At 38.3% G+C, this 21,392-nt stretch overlaps 1 protein-coding gene across 13 annotated transcripts in view; it reads right to left on the bottom strand.

Annotated features, from left to right (window-relative positions):
• SUPT3H (SPT3 homolog, SAGA and STAGA complex component) overlaps positions 1-21,392 on the bottom strand; it is a 301,102-nt gene that overhangs the window by 167,512 nt on the left and 112,198 nt on the right. For all 13 annotated transcript variants that reach the window (XR_004356086.1, XR_004356087.1, XR_004356089.1 and 10 more), the window contains exon 3: positions 1,267-1,351. Coding sequence is in view for 8 of the 13 variants with exons in the window: in XM_032683161.1 (XP_032539052.1) it covers positions 1,267-1,351 (85 nt within the window). In the remaining 5 variants the exon portion in view is untranslated. The remainder of the gene's footprint in view (positions 1-1,266; positions 1,352-21,392) is intronic.

Raw genomic sequence — 21,392 nt, 5'->3', positions numbered from 1 at the left:
CTGGATTATGTGCAAAGCTGAAGGAAAACACCTGTCTGCAGGCAAACAGCGGGCAAAGGGAAAGTCATGTATAGTGTATTTCTATTAAAAATATATATAATAAAAATACATATAAGTAGATAGTAATATATATGCATAAATATATATACAATATATATGAATCACATGTAAATATATATTATACATACACATGCCTCTTTATAACATGCGCTGTGCCCCATTCTGAATTTTACCATTTTACAGAAGTTTTTAGTTCTAGTTAATGTTGTACCAGGACCTAGCTTGAAACTTAAAAACCCTTCTGATTGTTAAAAGGGCTCATTATAGAGAAGAGATCTAGGAACTTGCAGCTCAAAGCTCTAGCTGATCCAGGGACTCATCAGATGTAAATATTAGTTATAATATGTAGTAGTGTTATCTATATATGTTAGTTCCATATAATGTCCCTTCCCACACATGGTGGTAGTTTCATTTGAATCAGAGTCATTAAGGTTGGAAAAGTCCTCTGAGATCATTGAGTCCCACCATTAACTCAGCACTGTCAGGGTCACCACTAAACCACATCCCCAAGTGCCACATCTACACATCTTTTAAAGACTATAATAAGAAAAACACAATTGTTATGCTTCCCAACCTACAGGTTGTATACCTTTCCATACAAAATGTCAGGTGGCAAATTCGTGTCATGTCATAAAATACTATTGATTTCTTAGGAGGCATTGTTGAACTTTAATTAAAAACTATAGAGAGGTTCAAATTTAGAGTTGCTTTCGATAGACAAGATTCAAAACAGCCTCATTAACACAACACTTTCATTGGTTTTCAATATATTCATGTGTTTCACATTTCTGCATTATTTTTTGACAGAAATCAAAACACCACATAATAGGAGTATTAGAGCACGAATTCTAAGTAAATGATGCATTAACACAAATACTAGAATATTAAAAAAAATAGCAAGGAAGTCTTCAGATGAATTGCCAGTTTTTTTCTTTTTAGCAACTTTAAGTTTTTAACAAACAAATCCATGAGCTTTATTGCCAGGGTTAGGTGGGGTTGCAGATATCCCACATGCACAGGACATAACCACAAGGAAGACAAATAGGAGGTTCTACAGATTCTTGAGGCCAGAGCATCACCCTCAGTTGCTGTGTTTTATTTGTTTCTAAAACCAGAACAATATGTTATTAGCCATTTGATCAAGAAAATGTCATGTGGATTGAAGGAGTTTTAGAGTGAAGACTATTTTACTGGTTATGTTCTTACCAAATTTATCAGCTGAGTGTGGACAATGTCTTCCACCAGTACTGCAGTTTCATGGAGTGGCCTTCGAGCATCTCCCAGGGAAAACCTGAAAGAAAGAGGTTTATTGCAAGGTTATGGAAATAAATTAAAAAGAAACAAAGCAACTGGTCTTCAGAAAGACAAAAAGATGAAAATATGAATAACAGCAAGCTTAATACACCTGTATTAAGAAATGGATCTCTCAGAGTGGTGCAAGGATTATAAACTGAAGTAATATGATTAAAGGAACAAAAAAGCTGCAAGAGTGTACATTAAAGCATGTGGTGAGAAAAACTGAAAGACTGAGGAAACTGAGGAAAATCCAGTTTGCAGGAACATTTGTGTACACCCTTCATGCCCTTGATAAACAATGTTGGTAAACTGGTAACAATGAATGACAAGACTGAGGTACTCAATAACTTTTTTGCCTTGGTCTTCAATGGCAACCTCTCTTGCTACAACTCTTTAAATGATCCTTAATGTCCCTTCCAACCCAAATCATTCTATGATTCTATGATTCCATGAGAAAAGAGTTGCTAAAGCTGTAGCATATGCACCACTAGAAATAATTCTGTATCTGCAGCCCCCGTCGCTTTCAAAATTAACAAATAACTATTTGAAAAGGTAAAATGCCAACAGATATTTTATCCCAAATCTAAAGGCTAGTGCTAAGATACAGAAGGAAAAAATTAAAGGCAAACATTTTTATACATAAGATATGAGAGGCTCTTAAAGTCTACACCGCAACATGATATGACAGGAGGTCATAAAGATATGAAAGTGTTCCTACAATACTGCAAACAAAAGGCAAAGCCACTCCAACAGCTGTCATAAAATAAAGAATTGTGTCAATGAGTTTTTTGTAAGGTATTTGTTCCTCTTTCTATTTTTCTTCTACTTCTTTTTCTGGTATTCCTTCTCTAGGAAATGTCAGAAGTTGTTCTTTACACCTGCCTTGACTGCTGGTCACCCAGCTAAGGCTGGGACTGCTCCTTAGACCTGGGATGGGCAGTGGCCATCACAGGGGCTGCAGAAATTCTGAAGGCTTGACCTTCAATTTGTAGCACCTCTGATCCATGGCAGAGCCTGAGCATTTCCCATACAATGCCCCAACGCTGGCTCACTGAAAATATCATTGCATGGATATCATAATAAAAAAATGCTATTTCACTCTTACATCATTATGGTGAAAGACAACTCCAGTGCTTTTTAGTATTTCTTCAGGGTATTTCTAAATATACAATGTTCTCTCTCCTCCTAAACTTGAGTTTTTAAAATACAAAAACTTGTACAGTGAAACATATTCATTGTAAATTAAAGAGCGCAGACCAAAAATAACACTACAGATTCTTATAAAAATAGTGAAAATTTATTTGCAAGCAAGATTCAAATCTTCATAGGTGACTGAATGTATCAATTATTTCCTTATGAAAGCATTCTTCTACCTTGAAATAAAATAAAACAGTAATTTATCTATAAACAGCTCAAGAGTTCTATAGTAGAGTTCTTCTTTATCTAATAATGAAATTATATCCAATATTCTGCAAACAGCATTTGAAATTAATTTAAATGGTAACAAATTTCAGCCTGATACATGTAAGAGCACAACAAGAACAACTCTGGCAACATCTGAGCATAACCCACTGTACTACAATAGTCATAGCACGAGGAAATTACACTCTGGATTTGTTTCCTATCATTTGTCTCCCTTGTTGACACTATCAGCATCTTAAGGAGATGGTTGTGTTGTATAACATCTTATACAACATCTCAAAAACAGGCACAACTCAAATAATTTCTTCTCTATTATGCAGCAGTGCACATGTACATGGATTAGAATGTCAGACACTTCCTAGAACTTAAAAGCACAGCACAGAAATCCATCCAGAGACTATTAAATATGTTATAAACTGCAAATGCCTAGATAGTATATAGGAAATACATATAAAAATAGAAATATTTATTACTATAGTATATTGAAATATTAAATAATATTGAAACCATCACAGATTCAAAACAAGAGCACATATAGGATAACTTAAATATTTCTTTTCTTTTTTTACAATAAGGTGTATATGTAAACAAAAAGGACAATTTTTATTTTTTTTTAATCACAAGGTATATAAAACCAAACAGAACAGTTATCACAACCATAATATACTGTTCATTCTTAATTACTGGTCTTTTAATTTTTAAAAGTAATTATTCTGTCTTTTTAAGTTTCAAATGCAAAATAAAACAACGATGCAAGAGAGTAGTAAACACCTGGTTGCCAATATCGTCATCTTGAAGATACATTTCTTCTGTTCAGTTTTACTCAGCATTCCACATGAACAAATTAAAGGGCTTGTCTTTTCCAAAGACAACAAAGTGCAAGAACAAAACTCTGGTTTTGTTTTGAGGCAGGATGCTGCCCCTACGTTGAGCTGTCCTCGCTGTCTGCATTCAGAAATCTCTCTCCCAAGGAATTAACAGTTCCCCAAATGACAGATGAGGTAGAAGAGATGCAAACATGGTGCAGTACATTGTTCTAAAAGCAGACAGACATCTAATAGTTTTGATCCATTCTGATACAAAAGGACATCCCTTAGGACAAGGGGGAATGGCTTCAAACTGAGAGAGGGCAAGTTTATAACAGGTACTAGGAAGGCATTATTCCCTGTGAAGGCATTATTCCCTGTAAGGGTGGTGAGGCCCTGGCACAGGTTGCCCAGAGAAGCTGTGGCTGCCCCATCCCTGGAAGTGTTCAAGGCCAGGTCAGACAGGGCTTGGAGCAACCAGGTCTAGTGGAAAGTATCCCTGCCCTTGGCAGAGGGGTGGAAGTGGATGAGCTTTAAGGTCCCTTCCAACCCAAACCATTCTGTGATTCTGTGATACACCAGAGTTGATGCTGACATGAAGAAGGGTTAAGGTCAACTGCACAACTTGATTACAAAGAAAATCAAGTTTCAGATGCACCTATTTACTTCCTTCCTCACTTCCACACTTTCTACCTTCCAAAGTTATTTCCATCTCAGTTTGCCTTCACTGTTTTCTCACGTAACTTCTGCCAGCTTCTTTCCCACACACAGAAAACTAGATACTGGCATGGTGGTTTAAGCAGAAAGTAAAAACCACCACACCCACCCACAGCCACTTCCTTTTTCTTTGCAATGGATCTGTGACTTTTAGATACTAAAATAAAAGTAAAGCTTCTACATTCATTAATTGTATTTGTATAGCATTTGATATGTTTCTCAATTCAAACATGCTTCTAGGATAACATGCTTTAAGATCCCAAGCACAAACCTTTTTTACCTCTTTGTGTTACCAGAGGTAATAATTAGAACTGCACAAGTAGTTTATTACTTTAACTCTTTCATTTTTTTCTTCACTTTTGCATGGTACCACTCCATAGCAGAATAAACACTAAACTAAGAGTCAGAGGGCTCAGATTTTTGCAAAGTTGCAGAATACAAAGTAGGTTAAGAACTAAAAGAAAACACTAAAAAAAAAAAAGAATCCACCACCCAAAATTTGGTGCCCTTGCTTCTGGGAAGTGAAACTGAACTTGATGCTTTAATATAAGTTATGAATTTCACTTCACATGTGCTTTGATTTTAATGGTTCATGAGAGTCTTTTAAAGAACCTTCCATTCACTAGAAGTATTAATAAGTCTTCGTATGAAACACATAAAAATTCTGTTGAAAATAAGAAGAAAGAGCTGTTCCTCCACAGGTAAATACTGAAGAGGAAATGTATCAAAATACAACATTAGCAGGGCATCAAAGCAGTAAAATGTTATGGAAGACTGTCCTGGTAATAGAACCATCTACCCATTAGACATGTCATGCAATAACAAAGCCTTCTTAGAAGATCCAATTTCAAAGGTTTGTCTGTTTTAAGGAAACATTTTTACAAGGGGGGGATCAACTTACCCAGATTTTCACAGGAGGATTAAAATAGTAGCATGGAGAAAGAAAAGACTGCTGCAGCGTTTTTATTGTTTACTTTTAGCTTCTATTTCTAATCTATTTAAGTTCCTGTAATGATGTTTCCAGGCTCATCAAAAGGGTGAATGTCCAAGCCACTAAGTGCCTACATGAAGTATCATTGTACTATGTGTAAACACACGCTCATACTTGGCACAAGATAAGGTCTGACAGCTCCTCATGGAGCAGGGACTGACATTTGTAAGAACCTCAAAATCTTGGGCAGCTGTAGAAATAGATAAAGCACTTTTTGCTGTATTTTTCGGGGGGTTAAATGCCTAAGAAAGGTTGTGGGCCAGGCACGGCCCAGGCGTGGTTCAAACATCCCCATGGAGAGCTCTCCAGGTGGCCAGACCACCAGGAGAGCAGACTGTGGAGACAGAAAGCTGCTGCAACCTCCCGTCCTCCACAGGCTCCAAAAGCTGCCCTGGCCAGAAAGGAACTATAACCAGGGAGGCTGGGAGTGCACTGAGCTAGAATAAACAGTTCCCCTTACTGGGGCTTCTACTGGGTTCATACCATAACAAAGCTGCCCCAAATCATGCAGATTTTACCACCTTGAATAAATGTGACGAATCCAGCCTAGGGAAAGTATAAAAGCAGTGAGGGAGTCTGGTGGGAAATATGTGCTGCTTTTTTTTTTTCTTTTCTAGAAATCCCTAACATTTTTCCTTCTCTGTTTCTACATGAAGGATGAAGAAGAGTCAGTGTGTGCTTAGGCAGTCAAGAAGGTCAGTGGCACCTGGACTGTGCCAGCAATAGCATGACCAGCAGGACCAGGGCAGTGACGATCCCCCTGTGCCGGCACTGGTGAGGCCTCACCTCGAGTTCTGTGTTCACTTTTGGGCCCCTCACGACAAGGAGCGAGTCCAGAGAAGGGAAACAAAGCTTTGGAAGGGTCTGAAGCACAAGTCTGATGAAGGAGCTGGAGAAAATGAGGCCCGGGAGAGGATCTTATCACTCTCTACAGCTCCCTGAAAGGAGGTTGTAGCCAGGCGAGGGTTGGTGTTTTCTCCCAAGTAACAAGTGACAGGATGTGAGGAGATGGCCTCAATTTGTGCCAGGGAAGGTTTAGATTCTATATTAGGAAAAACTTTCTTCACAGAAAGAGCTGTCAAGCACCGGAACAGGCTGCTCAGGGAGTCACCGTCCCAGGAGGTATTTAAAAGATGTGCAGATGTGGCACTGAAGGACATGATTTAGTGGTTGATCTGGCAGTGCTGGGTTGGTGGTTGGACTAGATGATGTCAGAGGTCTTTTCCAACCTGAATGATTCTATAGTTCTACGATACAATCTCACATTGGGCAAGCAAATACTTCTTCTGTTTCAGTACAGAGGTATTTATTTGCTCCTTTCTGCAACCAGACTGGGAACGTGGATCACAGGGATTCATGTGCCTGCAAGTGCCAGAGAGACTTGTGTGTCTCTGCATGTGACGACTGAGGCCCTCCAGCACTGAGTGACTGAGCTTGAGGCTACTGCATTTACCACTGATCACGGTCTAAGTGTTCACCAGGTACAGAATCAGCTAATTCACTGCTACAAATCTAAAACCAGGCAAGGATCCCATAAAATCACAGAGGACAAACCAACTACTAGATATATTTGGAGTGGCTAACACCTGGGCTCACATCTCCTCAGCATTGTAAGAAATTTCTTTTCTGTCAGCAGTTTGGCAGGAATGCATTTGGAATATGTAGCATATTAATTCTCAGAGATGTTTCCATATTATAAGCAAGTGTCCTTCTAAATGGATGACTTATTGGAAACCTGACAGCCAGGTGGTGACAAAGAAGATCACTTTTACAGTACTGAGTACATGAACATCCAGAAAACTTCCAGCAATCTGAACACCAGAAGGACAAGCACTTCAAACCGTTAAAAATCAATAAAATCAAACTTTGGAAAATCAGTAATACAATATTTTGAAGTAATTTGCCTTGGTACCATAAGACACTGACTATGAAGACAAGGATAAAAATGTGGAGATCTGGCCCCTTTGATGACAAAAAATTGAAAGAATACAGATTTCTTTCTGATGAGTATGGAAATGAGCCTATCACTTCATCAGACATCCCAGGGAAAATAAGCTAAGGATGGTACCTTTTTCAAAGTCTCAAAAGCTAAAGTTAGCTCTTCTCTCTACACTGTCTTTGCCATGGCTGCTGCTAAACAAATCAGGCAGAAGTAGGGACTGAAAGGAAAGGGATGACTGGTGCCAAACCAGAAAATTGATCAGACATGCACAGGAGGACACATTGTACAGAGAGCAGAAGCGGAAAGAACAAAATCCAGGAGGAATAAACTGTCTTGAGTAAAAGGATTATTTCAATAGGGAAGAGAGGGGTAAACAACAAGGTCTCAAAATAATTTCTATTTTATGTTGATACATTGTATCAGAGAGAGATGATGTGACAGGTTGCTGTTTTGTAGACTCCACTCCTTCCTAATACCATCAGTGAACTTACTGAGACTTTAACTTCAAAATTAAATAAGTTTGCTTTCTATATTGCCTGAGCTTAATGAAATAGGGACCAAATCAAAGCACTGAGTTATGTTAACCAACCAGCATCTTCTACTAGTGCTACCTGGAAAAGCACTGGAATTTATATTGCTATTTATATGTTTATCTGCTCATCAGGTAACTTCTACCAAAGCCCTTTTAAAAGAAAAGGTAATCTTAATTCCAATCGGAGTTCATAGCTAACATATTTATCTGCTTGGAATAATGAAATCAAGTATGCACAGTTTTCATACTTCACACAGAACATAGTTTTTTACCAGGACTTAGTAGGAGAGATATAGAAGTCAAACTGTAAGTTGTAGCTGTGTTAGACTTCTCTTTAAAGTTTAGAAAAATTATGTTGAAGTTACAATGAAAACAAGCATTCAAAACCTACAACAATTTTAAAACAGGTACTACTAAAGTTAAGGTTGTACATACACAGCTGCACAGACCAGGCAATTTGTATGTCCAAGTCGATTTATAGGTAGATAACTGGCTGTAATATTCAGTTAACTGGATAACAGTAATTACATTATTTTGCATATGAAGTTAATTGGTATTGACTTCAGCGTCCCTTCCAGCATTGCTTCCTCTACGAGGTCTTTTCTGCTTGTCTATCCCATCCCTTCCCATGGGATATGCCCCCAGGTAGTATTCCTGTATCTCTATAATGCTTCCAAGTGCTACTGATACCTCGTCTAACTGCTGAAGGGAGACCATGTATTTCCCTTTCTTAGACCTATACTTTGTAGGACAATTGGCCACATTTTCATGTCTAATAACTGAGGGATGTATCTCATTACCCTGATGATGTGAACAGCAGTAACTCCCTGATTCCTGCTCCCATGAAGTCAAGAGAAGCTCTAGGAAGTCACTAATTACCATCTACTTATTCAGCAAGTGAAGACATCCTATTGCCTTAGTATTTAAATACTATCAGATCAACTCTTAAGAATTTGATTACTAAATTACTGAATCTTTTCTAGTGAGAACAGCAAGTACAGGAAGGAACTGAAATGTCAGATACAAAATGGGGCTTTTTCCAGTCTAAAATTAAGCCGTGATGATGTCTGCAGATATTGGAAAAGCACAAACAACAAGAAGAGAAATATTACATAATACCATTTAATTATTCAAAAGTACATAGCAACAAGTAAACGGATAAAATTTAGAAAAGGAACATTTAGAGCAAATTAGAAGAAAAACATCTGAAAATGAGCTAAAGCCCTCTGTAACCACCACAGATGGAAGAGAAGTTTCACTGCTGGAAACACAAAAAACTAAGCTTAACCAAAAACTGGGGAGGGGTCTTGTGATGTCAGACAAGTACAGAAAAGGAAATCCTGATTATGTGAATTAAAATACTTAAAAAAGAGAAATGACCCCAATCTATGATGTATGTCACCTGCAACTAACAGATGGTTGTTGGAATTCCGTATTTGTAGTCCGAAATGAGCTTCACTGATGCTCATAATTACTAAAATTGGAAAACCAGGAAGAGACTTCATGATGAATAATTATTTTGAGCTTATTGAAATTTTTTAATGCTTACTTAACAGTTCCCTACAGATACTTCTCAATTATCAGGGTGGAAATCATCATCCAAAGGCATCAGTCAAGTTCACTGCTGCACCAGAACTTAAACAATGTAAGACTTTAGTTAGAGCAACTTTGTTTACCTGAAAATGGAAGTAGTTTGTCTACACCCTGAGTTTTTAAATGGTGAGGTCTGCCAGGCAGCAGGATTAACAATGCCCACCATCCTGCCAAAAGAAAAGTTCAATTCTTCTCACAAAAAGACAAACTCTGTCCTCAGTGACACCACCATAAATCAAGAATAACACAAAATCCTCAGGGATAAATTTCAGAGATGCTAAAGTCTCCCAACTCCACGGGAGGTCATTCTGTTTTGACTCAATAAAGTGTTTTAAGCATGAACCTTCTGAATCCTCTTCTTAAGCTGATCTTGAATGTTTCAATAACTTGTGGAAACAAAAAAATACCCTAAATTTTCCCTTTATAAAGGGTAACTTTTGTTAACGCTTCTTTTAAAACACTATAATATATGCAGTAAGAATTTTCTATCCCATTTTTGCCTTAATAAATTCATACCTACGAAATCACTATCTTGCAGTACAGAAGGGGAAAAAAGGAAGATACCGCTCTATCACTTCCATTCCATGAATCACAGATGAGGTGAGGTTGGATATGTGGAGACATCCAGTTCAATTCCCTTCACAAATAATTTCTTCAGGGCTACATCCAGTTGGGTTCTAAGTTTCTCCAAGGATGGACACTCCACAATCTCTCTGTGCTGCCTGTTCCCACACATTTGACCACCCTCGTGGTAAAAAAGTGTTTTCTTTACTTTTAAGTGGAATTTCCTGTATTTCAGTCTGTGCTCAGTGGCTCTTGTCTGGTCACTGCCCACCACTGAAGAAAGCCCAGCTCTATCAGCTTTACTCCCTCCCATCAGATATTTATAGACATTGATAAGGTTTCCCTGATCCTCCTCTTCTCCAGGATAAACTGTCCCAGCTCTCTCAAGCCTCTCTTGTACAAGAGATGCTCCAGTTCCTTAACCATCTTAGTGGCCCTTCACTGCACTTGTTCCAGGACTTCTGTGTTTCTCTTGGACTGGGAAGTCCAGCAATAGGTCCAGCACTCCAGAGGGGTCTGACCAGTGCTGAGCAGAGGGGAAGGATCACCTCCCTCACCTGCTGGAAGCGTCCTTCCGAATGCAGCCCAGGGTGCTGCCCCAAGAGCACATTGCTGCCACATGTGCAACCTTCCAGCTGGTCAGGTGGCTGGGGTTATTCCCCTCTGGAGGCTATCCCTTGAAGAATTCCCCTTTATGGGACTTCATGAGGTTCCTGTTGGGTCAATTCTCCACCCTGGTGAGGTCCCTCCAAATGACAGCACAACCATCTGGGTCTATCAGCCACTCCCCCCAGTTCTGCATCATCAGCAAACTGCTGTGGGTGCACTTATGTCATGTTCCATCAGCCAGGTCACTAATGAAGACATTACCCAGTGCTGACCCCATGATCAACTCCTGGGATGCATCACCAGCAACTGCCCTCCAGAGGGACTTCATGCTGCTGGTATCAACCCTGTGAACTTCAGCCCTTCAGCCAGTTTTCAGTTTGTCTCACTGTCCATTTATTTATCTGTTTCATCAGTTTGTGTAAGAGGATGTTACAGGAGACAGTGAAAAAAGCCTTGCTGAAGTTGAGAATTCCCTGCTCGTCCCTCATACCCTGGTTATGTGGTTATACACATCTCATACACTGGTTATTTCATCACAGGCGGCCATCAGATGGGTCACACGTGATTTCCCTTTCATAAATCCATGCTGACATCTCACAATCACTTTCTTATCCTTAACAGGCTCAGAAATGTTTTCTAGGATGACCTGCCCAGGGATCAATGTGAATATGACTGGTCTGTCATTCCCCAGATCCTCCTTCTTGTCGTTTTTGGAAATAGAAATGACATTTTCTTCCTTCTCAGGAATGAACTTCCCCCAGTAGCCAGGACTTCTCTTCATAAGCAATATCGTACAGAAAATCAAGGCAGAATCTTGTACATTATGTTATTGGAAGAATAAATATGTAAATTAAAGCTCAATTTCAAGCAGAAAGTGTTGTAAGATTATCCATACTTAAACTTTTATGACTACCGTTAAGACATGAAAAATGATTACATGTATATAAAAACACAACTTAGAAAACGCATTTGAGTAAAAGGTTTTTTAAGTATTTTTTCCTCCCCCAGGGTCAACATGCAAAACGTTGTCGATTTTGATGCAAAATGCTACAGAAGTCTACTTTCAACGAACTATTTATAGGTATATATGTTTCAGAGTGAATATGGCTAAATTCCATCAAAACCCAATTTTCTAAGCTTTGCTAAAAGCTCTGCAGAATAATCTTTCTACAGATGGTTCCAGTGAACTGACTTGGTTACTCTTTGCAAACTGTGGGATGTACAAAACACACTGGCTGAGGAGGAGTGTGACTCTGTAAAATAAGTAAATGTGAGAATTTGGACAGCTATGTCATATAGGTGCTTCTAAAAGCCCCATTATTAATGAAAAACAATATACTTCACCCCGTGGTTTCTTTTTTTTCCTCTTATATTATGGTAAACACTTCCTAACTGCTGTAAATCAGCAGATTTATCCCAATACAAAGCTGTGGGCAAGACCCCTTTTCAGTGCCATTGTATACTAATCAGAATACACCAAACTCTAACAGTTAAGTGTCTTAAACATAAATTAATTTTACAAATCCTTATGACTGGCCAAGGAAGAAGATATAATTTATTCCAGTTGCATAACATAATATGTTCCATTTGCTCACTCACAAAGGGTTTCGGTTTTTCAGGAAATAAATGAGACAACTGACTTTGTCAACTGTGCAGACTGGACTAGGATCAGTCACTTCTGCTCCAGGAAAAAGTTCATCTCAACAATGTACCCAAACACAACTGGAATTTACAAAGCCAAGAGAGATGAATTCCCAGTCTGCTCTCATGAGGACAGGGCGAAAAAGTGATGAGGAGAGCAGGAAGTCAAAACATCATTTCATTGTATATATACATTGTAAGTGTTAACCAAATGTGGAAATCCCTTGCTATTTTAAATCTAGATTAAAACCACAAGACAATTTAAACTAATCCACAAGATACAAAACATAAACGAGGATGCATGTTTTATGCTAATTTTTTGAGAAATAATATTATTCTTTTTTATATTCTTCAAAACAGCAGGGCCGTTTTTCACTGTTTTAAAAATTTACATCATGATTTTATGAATGAGATCTGTGGGTGTTGAACGATGATAATTATACCCAAGTCTCAAACAACACACCTCCTTATCAGGTGTTAACATGTTTTATAACATCAGTTTTTTATTTTACTACCCTTCCTGAAGTCAATGCCTGGAGAAGAGAAGCAACTTTTCCACAGTGGTTGGTGACAGAAAAACCAAGTTATCCTCCTGTGCCTCCCACTGCCAGGGGGTAACAAGTGCTCTACTGACACATCAGGCTTTGCAAATTAGATTTATTTTAATAGTAAATTAGCAAATTAAATTTAATTTTAATAGTAAACCAAAATGTCCACCCCTGCATGTAGGGAGCCTGTATTCTCATTATTCACCTTTGCAGTACTTGTGCCAGAGAGGTGCTGCAGTAGCACTGTAATAATGGGGAGAAATGGAAAAAGGTGTCAAAAAACATGGCCTATCTCAAAAATACGGAAATACTTGAGACCAAACAGGCCCCACGAATGCCAGCATTTCTCATGAACACTGTAGAATCTAACTATGAAATTAATATTTGCAGTATTTCTAGACCTGATTTATAAAAATCTATTATACATATTGACAAAAGTGCTGTGAAATACTTAATGTGACTTCTGGATCATCAATGGTTCAGAGATCACAGCTTGGAAATCTGTGCTCTAAACTAAAATGAACAACTTTGGGGAAAGGCAGTTCATGCCTTCTACAAGTAACACAGCACCACAACTCCCCAGTTCCCAAAATCCAAACCCACTGTGAGCTGGGACAGTGGTTACTCTGTGTTATCACTGAACCTGTGAGTGAAAAATAGAAATTATTTCTCCGCTAGGCACAGATAAAATACATCCACTAGACAAAAAGATACAAAAGAAATTAAAATACAGAATAGCTCTTTCAAATACTTGGTTTTAATTTAGATTTAACTTCAGGAAGGACTGAACTCACCAATACTCTCATTTTTTCTGGGAGTAAAATTCTACTGTAAGATATATACATTTCAGTGCTTTAAAAATGTATTTTATTTCAGAACTCAAACTATGCAACCTTCTCCCTAGAGTAAGAAACTGGAAGTTCTCTGATAAAATCTTTTCTGGAAAGTCAGGGCAATTACATATCAATGGTGTGCTCCTTTTCCTGCTTTCAAATGGATTACTTAGATGTTTTAAAATGTTATAACCCACAATAATCTGTTCCAGGCACCAACGAGAAGGAAGAAAAAATTTACAGAAGTCAAGATGTCGCCTGGAAGCACTTTATGGCAAACATTATAAAGATAACACAGAGCAGAGAAGCTCTGGTTCAATCCATTATAAATACCCCATTCTTCTTAAAATCACAAAAATGTATTTATAGTAAAGAACTCTCACAGCCTTTTTCCTCCAAAGACTTCATTTAAGTACAATTTGGCAGAATTTCTAGAACAAGAAAAGAAGAGTTTTATAAAATATTGATGTTTTACAGTCACCCTAGTCTTGATCTACTTGCTACGAAAACAGAAGCAAGGACTCTGGGAGATGACCACATCCATGTCTACTAATTACACTCTAGTTTTTTATTTTGTCCAAAATGTGCTGTCTAGCAGCTAAGCTGAGCACAGATACTAAACCATCACTTAGACAATTAATGTCTTATTAAAAATACGAGTTATTTTTCTCATTTTATTACTGACATGATATATATTTTTAACTAAATATATGGGATATAAAAAACCAAACCAAACCAAAAAAAAAACAAACACCTAAACAAACAAACAAAAAGCCTAAAGGGGAATACTGACAAAAGATATTCTTATTTACACAATCTACAGATCAAACCCCTGTTTTCCCATATGTCCAAAGGACAGTGTAGATGGTTGCCCTCTCTGTTTTCACCCCAGGTCCCTCCCATGACTTCAGGAAGGGGACAAACACAGAAGCAATAGGCTACACTGATCCCCTTGTGCACTAGAATTATTAAATAATCACTCTGAGTTCAGAGATGATCAAAAGGAAATAAGAAACAGCTTTCTTACGTTTCTCAAAATAAATAGGTTTTTTTCTTCCAATAAGTGGCTCAGTGGAGAGCAGGAAAGAGAAGATGTGAATATCTGGCCTTTAGAGAGATTTTTTCGCAAGCAAAGTCGCATAAGCACTTCAAGAGCCTCATTCAAAAATTTAATTTTCAAAAGCATGAAAAATACTACATTTACAAAGGAAGGAAGCAAATTGCAAGGACCAAATATACACTGTCAGTTTAAATATAATATATTAAGAACATCGAAAAGAAGGATCTGAAGTTACAGTGCAGCACATCAAACCTGCGAGTCAAGAATAAAAGATAAAAAAAGGGGACAAGTCTCACTCACTGAAGTTTGACAGAACTTCACAGGAAGGAAACGCTTAGTTACCTATTTCACTTTATTGATGACAGTTCAAAAAGGGTCAGTGTAAAGAACAATGTGTTATTCATTCAAATTCGCCTTTTAAAAAAAATTGTCTTTTCTGACCTTTCTCAATTAAAAAAAAAGACAAATTCGAGTTGTGCTCATTCAGGCAAAATGTGCATGACTTGGTGTTTAATGACAAGCATTTAAATTTGAATAACTGACAATTCAGAGAGAATTTACTCTAAAATTATAGATTGAATTAGTATTAATACATGAATTATTAATTTAAAAATTTCAGACTGCTCAAGTAGGGGCAAAATCAGCAATCGAATATAAGCATTTAAAAAGTTGGAGATTTTTTGTTTGTTTGTTTTATTTTTAATACACAGTCCACCCAGTGTTATGTCCAGTACATGAGTCAACAAAGGAAATCATTATCATGGATACTGTACTTTGATTTTTTATCTGTATCTGCAGAACACAATATGAAATTATATCAGGTAAAATCCTAACTCCCTTATTTATCAAAACAGATAAGCCACGCAAAATGAAAAAAGGCACACAAGTACAAAAGTCATTCCAATGAAGATTTCTAATTACTTACTGCACATTTCTGTGATCGCAGAATAAAAACATTTTTGAAAAAATGAAGTACATGAACAGCATCTTAAACAAAACCCTCAGATGCTCAAACAGTTTTTAAAAAGAACCAAACTTCTAAAGCAAGAATTAATCTCTACAGACAAAAGTGAGGACCTGACGTGCTTGACAGAATGACATCCAGCATCCCATCTCCCCCCTTCTCTTCCTCCTTAGGAGCCAAGGAAGCAAGAGCTGGACTCACAGAGAGACCAAATTCCCCAAGAAAAGCTGTGATTTCACTGAATCACACACCACAGAAGCAAAAGCAAATGTAATTTTTGGTATCAGAATGATCTGTTACAGAAGAATAATTAATGTCTCCCCTCATGCTGCAGTTACTGAGCACTTCTCATTTCCTTCCTTTCAGTTTCAGAGTCAGAGAGGAAAAGAGCAAGAGCCACATTCCAGGGCACCCCAGGTGCCGTGGAAGGGGCAGCCACAAAACACTGAGCTATTCCTTTTCTTTTTTTTTTTTTTTTTCCCTTTAAAACACCCTGACTGTGCTTCAGGCACAGTGGTCGCTTCTTCGAGCTGCAGCTTGGCCTCGCTCACCAGACAAGGGATGGTGCTCGTGGCCGAGATTTGTGTGGTCTATGGTGAGCTCTGCTTCCTGGAAAATGTGTGGCACCATCCAGAGTTTATTTAGAGCCCAAGTCTGCTGGGCACACTATGTAAGTTTATTGTTTATCGCTTGCTGGGGAAGTTCTTCTGAGGTCAAGGTAAAAAGCAGGAGGTGATATTTGATATAAATGTTCCAGTGCACATTATGAGGTTCATGGTTGCAGTGGCCCCCGGAGCACTTTGCTGGTGGTCCGTGGAGATCTGGCCAGTGGAAGGTGCTGGCTTTCCCTGTTTCCAGCTGCTATATCACACTGGATGTATTTTTAGCCTCACTTCATGTTTTCCTAATATTCCTTTTCCATGTAAGCAATTAGTGTGGTTACCAGGGATGGCAACAGAAGTGATATTCAGCTGCCAGGGGGAGAAGAAGGTGGTCCTTCAGCCGGGCAGGGGAGGAGATGCACAGGACAATCTCCTTCTTAGGAGGTGGGAGGGAACCCACCCAAGAGCCACAGTATTAGCACTTCAATTTCTCCATTCACTAAAATGAACAACTTAATTTTGTCTTCCTCAGAAAATTCTGCTGACAAGTTCTTTGTTATCAATGAGGAGGAAGGAACAAACAGCAAGTTGCACTTTTTTAGCCTTCTGCTACGAAGTAAATGTAAAAAGGAAAAAGACCTCATGAGGTTGCAATTACTGATTAAGCTTACAAAAAAGACCTAACCAAGGTATAAATGGGATTTTAAAAAATGTGAAATTTCTGGTCTTGATTTTTGTGAGTTTATATTTTTTAAAAAATCTTAGCTTCATACTGCACCTGGAGATTACTAGGTACAGTAGAAATCTCTGTAGAGCTAGCTCACCAATCTAAAAAGAGAAAAAAGACTTCCAAAAACCTTTTGGCCATGACCCATCAGGATTTTTCTATTTTACCTTTTTTTTTTTTTAAAAAAAAAAAAAAAAAAAAAGGAATTTTCTAGCATTTAGATGAATTTCCCAGTTAGCCTCCACTGCCTTAATTCTAATTACTTACTTTCATCTTGCCTTTGACTAATCAAAAGAGACTCATCAAATCAATTGGAGACAAATACTATTATATAAAAATATTAAATGGTGAGCATTTGCTGAACAAAGAAAAGTCTATTTTTATACTTCTAAAATTTTTATTTTTATTTAATTATCCATGAAATTACACTAACTTCAATTTGCTTATGAAGGTATAGCTGAGAGCAGTCCAGCCCCTAACCATGCAAACATGCTTTACATTACCTTTAAGGAAAAATACACTGAATATTTCAGAAGTTACAAATTAAAGTGTTCAGCTTCTGAACTGAGCTAACTTACTGATGTACGAGCAAGTCTTATTTAGGAACACAGTCCCAGGAGATGGGGATTTGATGTATTAAAGAGAGTCCCTGCCTCCCTCTGAAATGCAGCAGAGTTCAGGCTCCTGACATCTCCCTCCTCCTCCAAGAGAGGGGTATTTTTTACAATTCTCAGGAGCTTTTGCCTGATGCCTGGAAAACACCAAATCCCTTATTGGCTTTAGCTGTCTGTAAGATTTCAGCAAAGCAGTCTCGCTGAATCTCTTTCCAAGACTTTGCAACTGAGGGCCTTCCTAAACCTCAGCTTAAGAAGGATTTACAGAGACTAAATTTGCTCATCAGTGGCTGACAGAGAAAAACACAAAATTGCACAAAGCTGGATGGAAAAATCACTTCCATGTATGAGGGTTTTCCTCCCTTTTCTTCCCCAGAAGCTTAATCATCATCTAATGGCTGCTGTTCTTCCATCACTTTGACAGGGAGTAGACTGTAATGCTTAAAAATTAAGCAACAAAAATAATAAGATGGGGTGTTTTTTCTTTCTTTTCAAAATAACCCCACTGACTTGTATATGTATATCCTGACCAGTAGGAACTTTTTCTGGCATCTCTCCAGACACTTACAGAAAAGTAAAGAGTATAAACATGGTTTTAGAACTACAAGAACATTTTTCTCTCTTTTTTTCCCCCTCTCCTTTCCCATAAAAGCATTATCTACAAAGGTAGGTATGGAATAACACTCATCTTGAAACCCCAGCCCATCAAGATGGAAGGAAATGCAAACTGCATGGAAAGCTGTTTTCAGGGACATACTGTGCAACCATGAGCCTGCTTTGTGCGTTCAGGAAATTCTCATGAGTTTTCTTAATGAAAAAAAAAAAAAGAAAATGACTAAAAAAAGATTTGCTGTAAATATCTCACAAGCAATGACAAAGTACCTTATAAAATATAACTATTCATGAACAGTCTAGCCCCTGGAATTAAAACACTGACACTTTCTATTAAAAGGTGCTTAGTCACAGTTCACTAAGTATTTACAACGAATCATTTATTCTCTAATTTCATTGACTTTTCTGTCGTTAGCAAAAGTCAGGAAAACTTCCTGCATGTGTGTGAATGGCTTCTGTATGTAAACCACAGCTTGCAAAGTCAATTTTACAGAGGCTGAAAGATTTTCACGTTGTACAAGTAGGTCCTCCTCTTGTGTAAAAAACTATTTGCTTAAACTTCAATTGGATGCAAGCATTCAAATGAATTGGAACCACAAGGCACAACAGTAAATGGACATCACACCTTAGGGGATAAAAGAGAAAACAGAAAGACACAGTTCTCCAAGTTCACCAGCTCCTGATTTCTATCAGTAAGTTTTCCAGCCAAATCCTTGCATCCTTTCTCTGTCTTCCTCTCTAAACTCAGCCACATCTACACATCTAGGTCTTTTAAATCCCCCTAAGGATGGTGAATTGATCACTTCCATGGGCAGCATGTTCCAATGCTTGTCAACCCTTTCCGTGAAGAAATGTTTCCTAATATCCAGCCTAAACCTCCCCTTGTGCAACTTGAGGCTGTTTCCTCTTGTCCTATCATTTGTTGAGAGAAAGGGTCGATTTGCACCTGGTTACACTCTCAGGGAGTTTCAGAGAGCAATAAAGTCCCCCCTGAGCCTCCTTTTCTCCAGGTTGAGCCTCTCCAGCTCCCTGAGCTGCTCCTCATCAGACTTGTGCTCCAGACCCTTCCCCAGCTCTGTTGCCCTTCTCTGGACTCGCTCCAGCATCTCAATGTCTTTCCTGTATTGAGGGGCCCAAAACTGAACCCAGGATTCAAGGTGAGGCTTCAGCAGTGCCCAGCACAGGGGGACGGTCACTGCCCTGGTCCTGCTGCCACACTATTGCTGACACAGGCCAGGTGCCATTGGCCTTGTTGGCCACCTGAGCACACGCTGGCTCATGTTCAGCCTCTGCCAACCAGCACCCCTAGGTCCATTTCAGCTGGGCAGCTTTCCAACCACTCTGTCCCCAGCTCTAGCACAGCAGGGGGTTGTTGTGATTTAAGTGCAGGACTCAGCATTTGGCCTTATCTCACAGAGTTTGCCTTGGCCCACTAGTCCAGACTATCCAGATTGCTCTGCAGAGGCTTCCTGCCCTCCTGCACATCAACACTCCCACCCAACTTGATGTTGTCTGCAAACTTGCCACGGGTGCACTTGATCTCCTTGCCCAGATTATTGATAATACTGAAACTCTTTCTCTGAAACAAAAACCAACCTGCACCATAAATTTGCGGCCTTCATACTTTACCTTCCCCTTTTTCTGGTAATACTGATAAGAAAGAAAGACAGAAATTTTTCCTGAAAATTGGGCACACCTCTAACTGCTAAAGGGAGAAGTTTCACAGAAAGTGGGTCAACTCATAGTCACAAGTGTTATTTTTTGAGCTCTGCTTCATAAAGACTTATTCATCTGTGACCACAAAGGTTAGGCTGATGAGGAACCCACCACTGCTTCTCTGTGTTGAACTACTCCACTGACTATCTCACTGGCAAAAATATGCTTTGGTTTTAGTATTAATTTACACTTCAGTTTCCAGTCAGTATCTAACCTGCTTGTGGGACTCAACGCTCTGAAAACCATCAAGAGATTCAGTCAGTACAGCCCCTGGAATACAGAAAGCTACTCAGCTGACCAAATGTAGGGTCAATGTCATAGCAATATGACCAGATCTTTAGGCTGCACAAACTCCAAAAGGATTTTAGATTTTTACAGTATGTGAATTGGATGCTGGTTTTGAACCCTTTCTCTTTTACAGATTACAGACCTTAACTTTTTTTTATAGATTACAGACCTTAACTTTCAATGTTACCAGTGACCAAGCACCTTCTGACATTTTATTTCATAAAGTATGCAGACACTATGTATGATTTGGAATCGTTCCTGGCACTGTTTTCACAATATCCCTCTTTTCTCAAAAGCCAGACGGGAATATTTAGATTAAAACATAGACAGTTCACATGAGGCCACGTATCAAACAATCAAGATCTGCTCCTGTCCCTCCACTACCTTTGCTTCAAAATAAATCTGATGTAATTAGTCTGATAGTTATACTTTGAGCTAATACATGTGACAAAAACTAAGAGTATATTAAAACACTAAATACTTCAAGGATATTTCAAATAACATGACCTCAATAATGCTACAGATTTTTAAGCATTTGCATTTTGGAAGCCGTTTTAACCAATAACAATGACAAACATTGCATAATGCATGATGAATACACAAGAAGTCACACAGAAGATGTCACTAACACTGATCTTCTAGTGTTCACTGATGAAAAATCATACACTCAACATACCACAGCTGTCTATAACCAGTAAGAGCCGGATGGTATCTTTTAGGTTTCTTACATGTTTTAGATTCCAAAATGACTCTGGATGTTACTTTTACTTATCAAGGTATCATCACAAATTGCAAAGGCAAGTGGTAAATAATGCTTCTGAAAATACAAAGTCCTATGTTTTAAACCACTGATAAACATCTTATCTTGAAAAAGAATCAGGTAGCATTGAGTGACATAACATATGTGTTGTCATTTTATTTTTGAGTTACCCGAGCTTGAAACAATACATCCTACCTTATCCCCAGTTTTATGGAAATAATGTTCTCATCATTTCTTCCAAATTCATAAGCAGAGTGAGTGGAACATCTTGTCTTTACTGCCCTTACATATGATTTTTATTCTGAATTTTTTTGTATAATACAATAAGCAGAGGTACTTTGCTTGGGAAAACACCACGTAGGAAATATGGTTATGAGTTCAAATGCCTTTTCACCAACTAAAAAATCACAAGAGAACTGCTGGTGAGACTGATTAATGTGCAAGCACAATTAACATACAATCACATCTTTATATTTCTACCATATTCTTATATTC

The sequence above is a fragment of the Chiroxiphia lanceolata genome, chromosome 3 (genome assembly GCF_009829145.1).
Source record: "Chiroxiphia lanceolata isolate bChiLan1 chromosome 3, bChiLan1.pri, whole genome shotgun sequence".
NCBI lineage: Eukaryota > Metazoa > Chordata > Aves > Passeriformes > Pipridae > Chiroxiphia > Chiroxiphia lanceolata.
The sequence above is the reverse complement of the archived record's forward strand: the minus strand, read 5'-3'. Positions and strand labels throughout refer to the sequence as shown.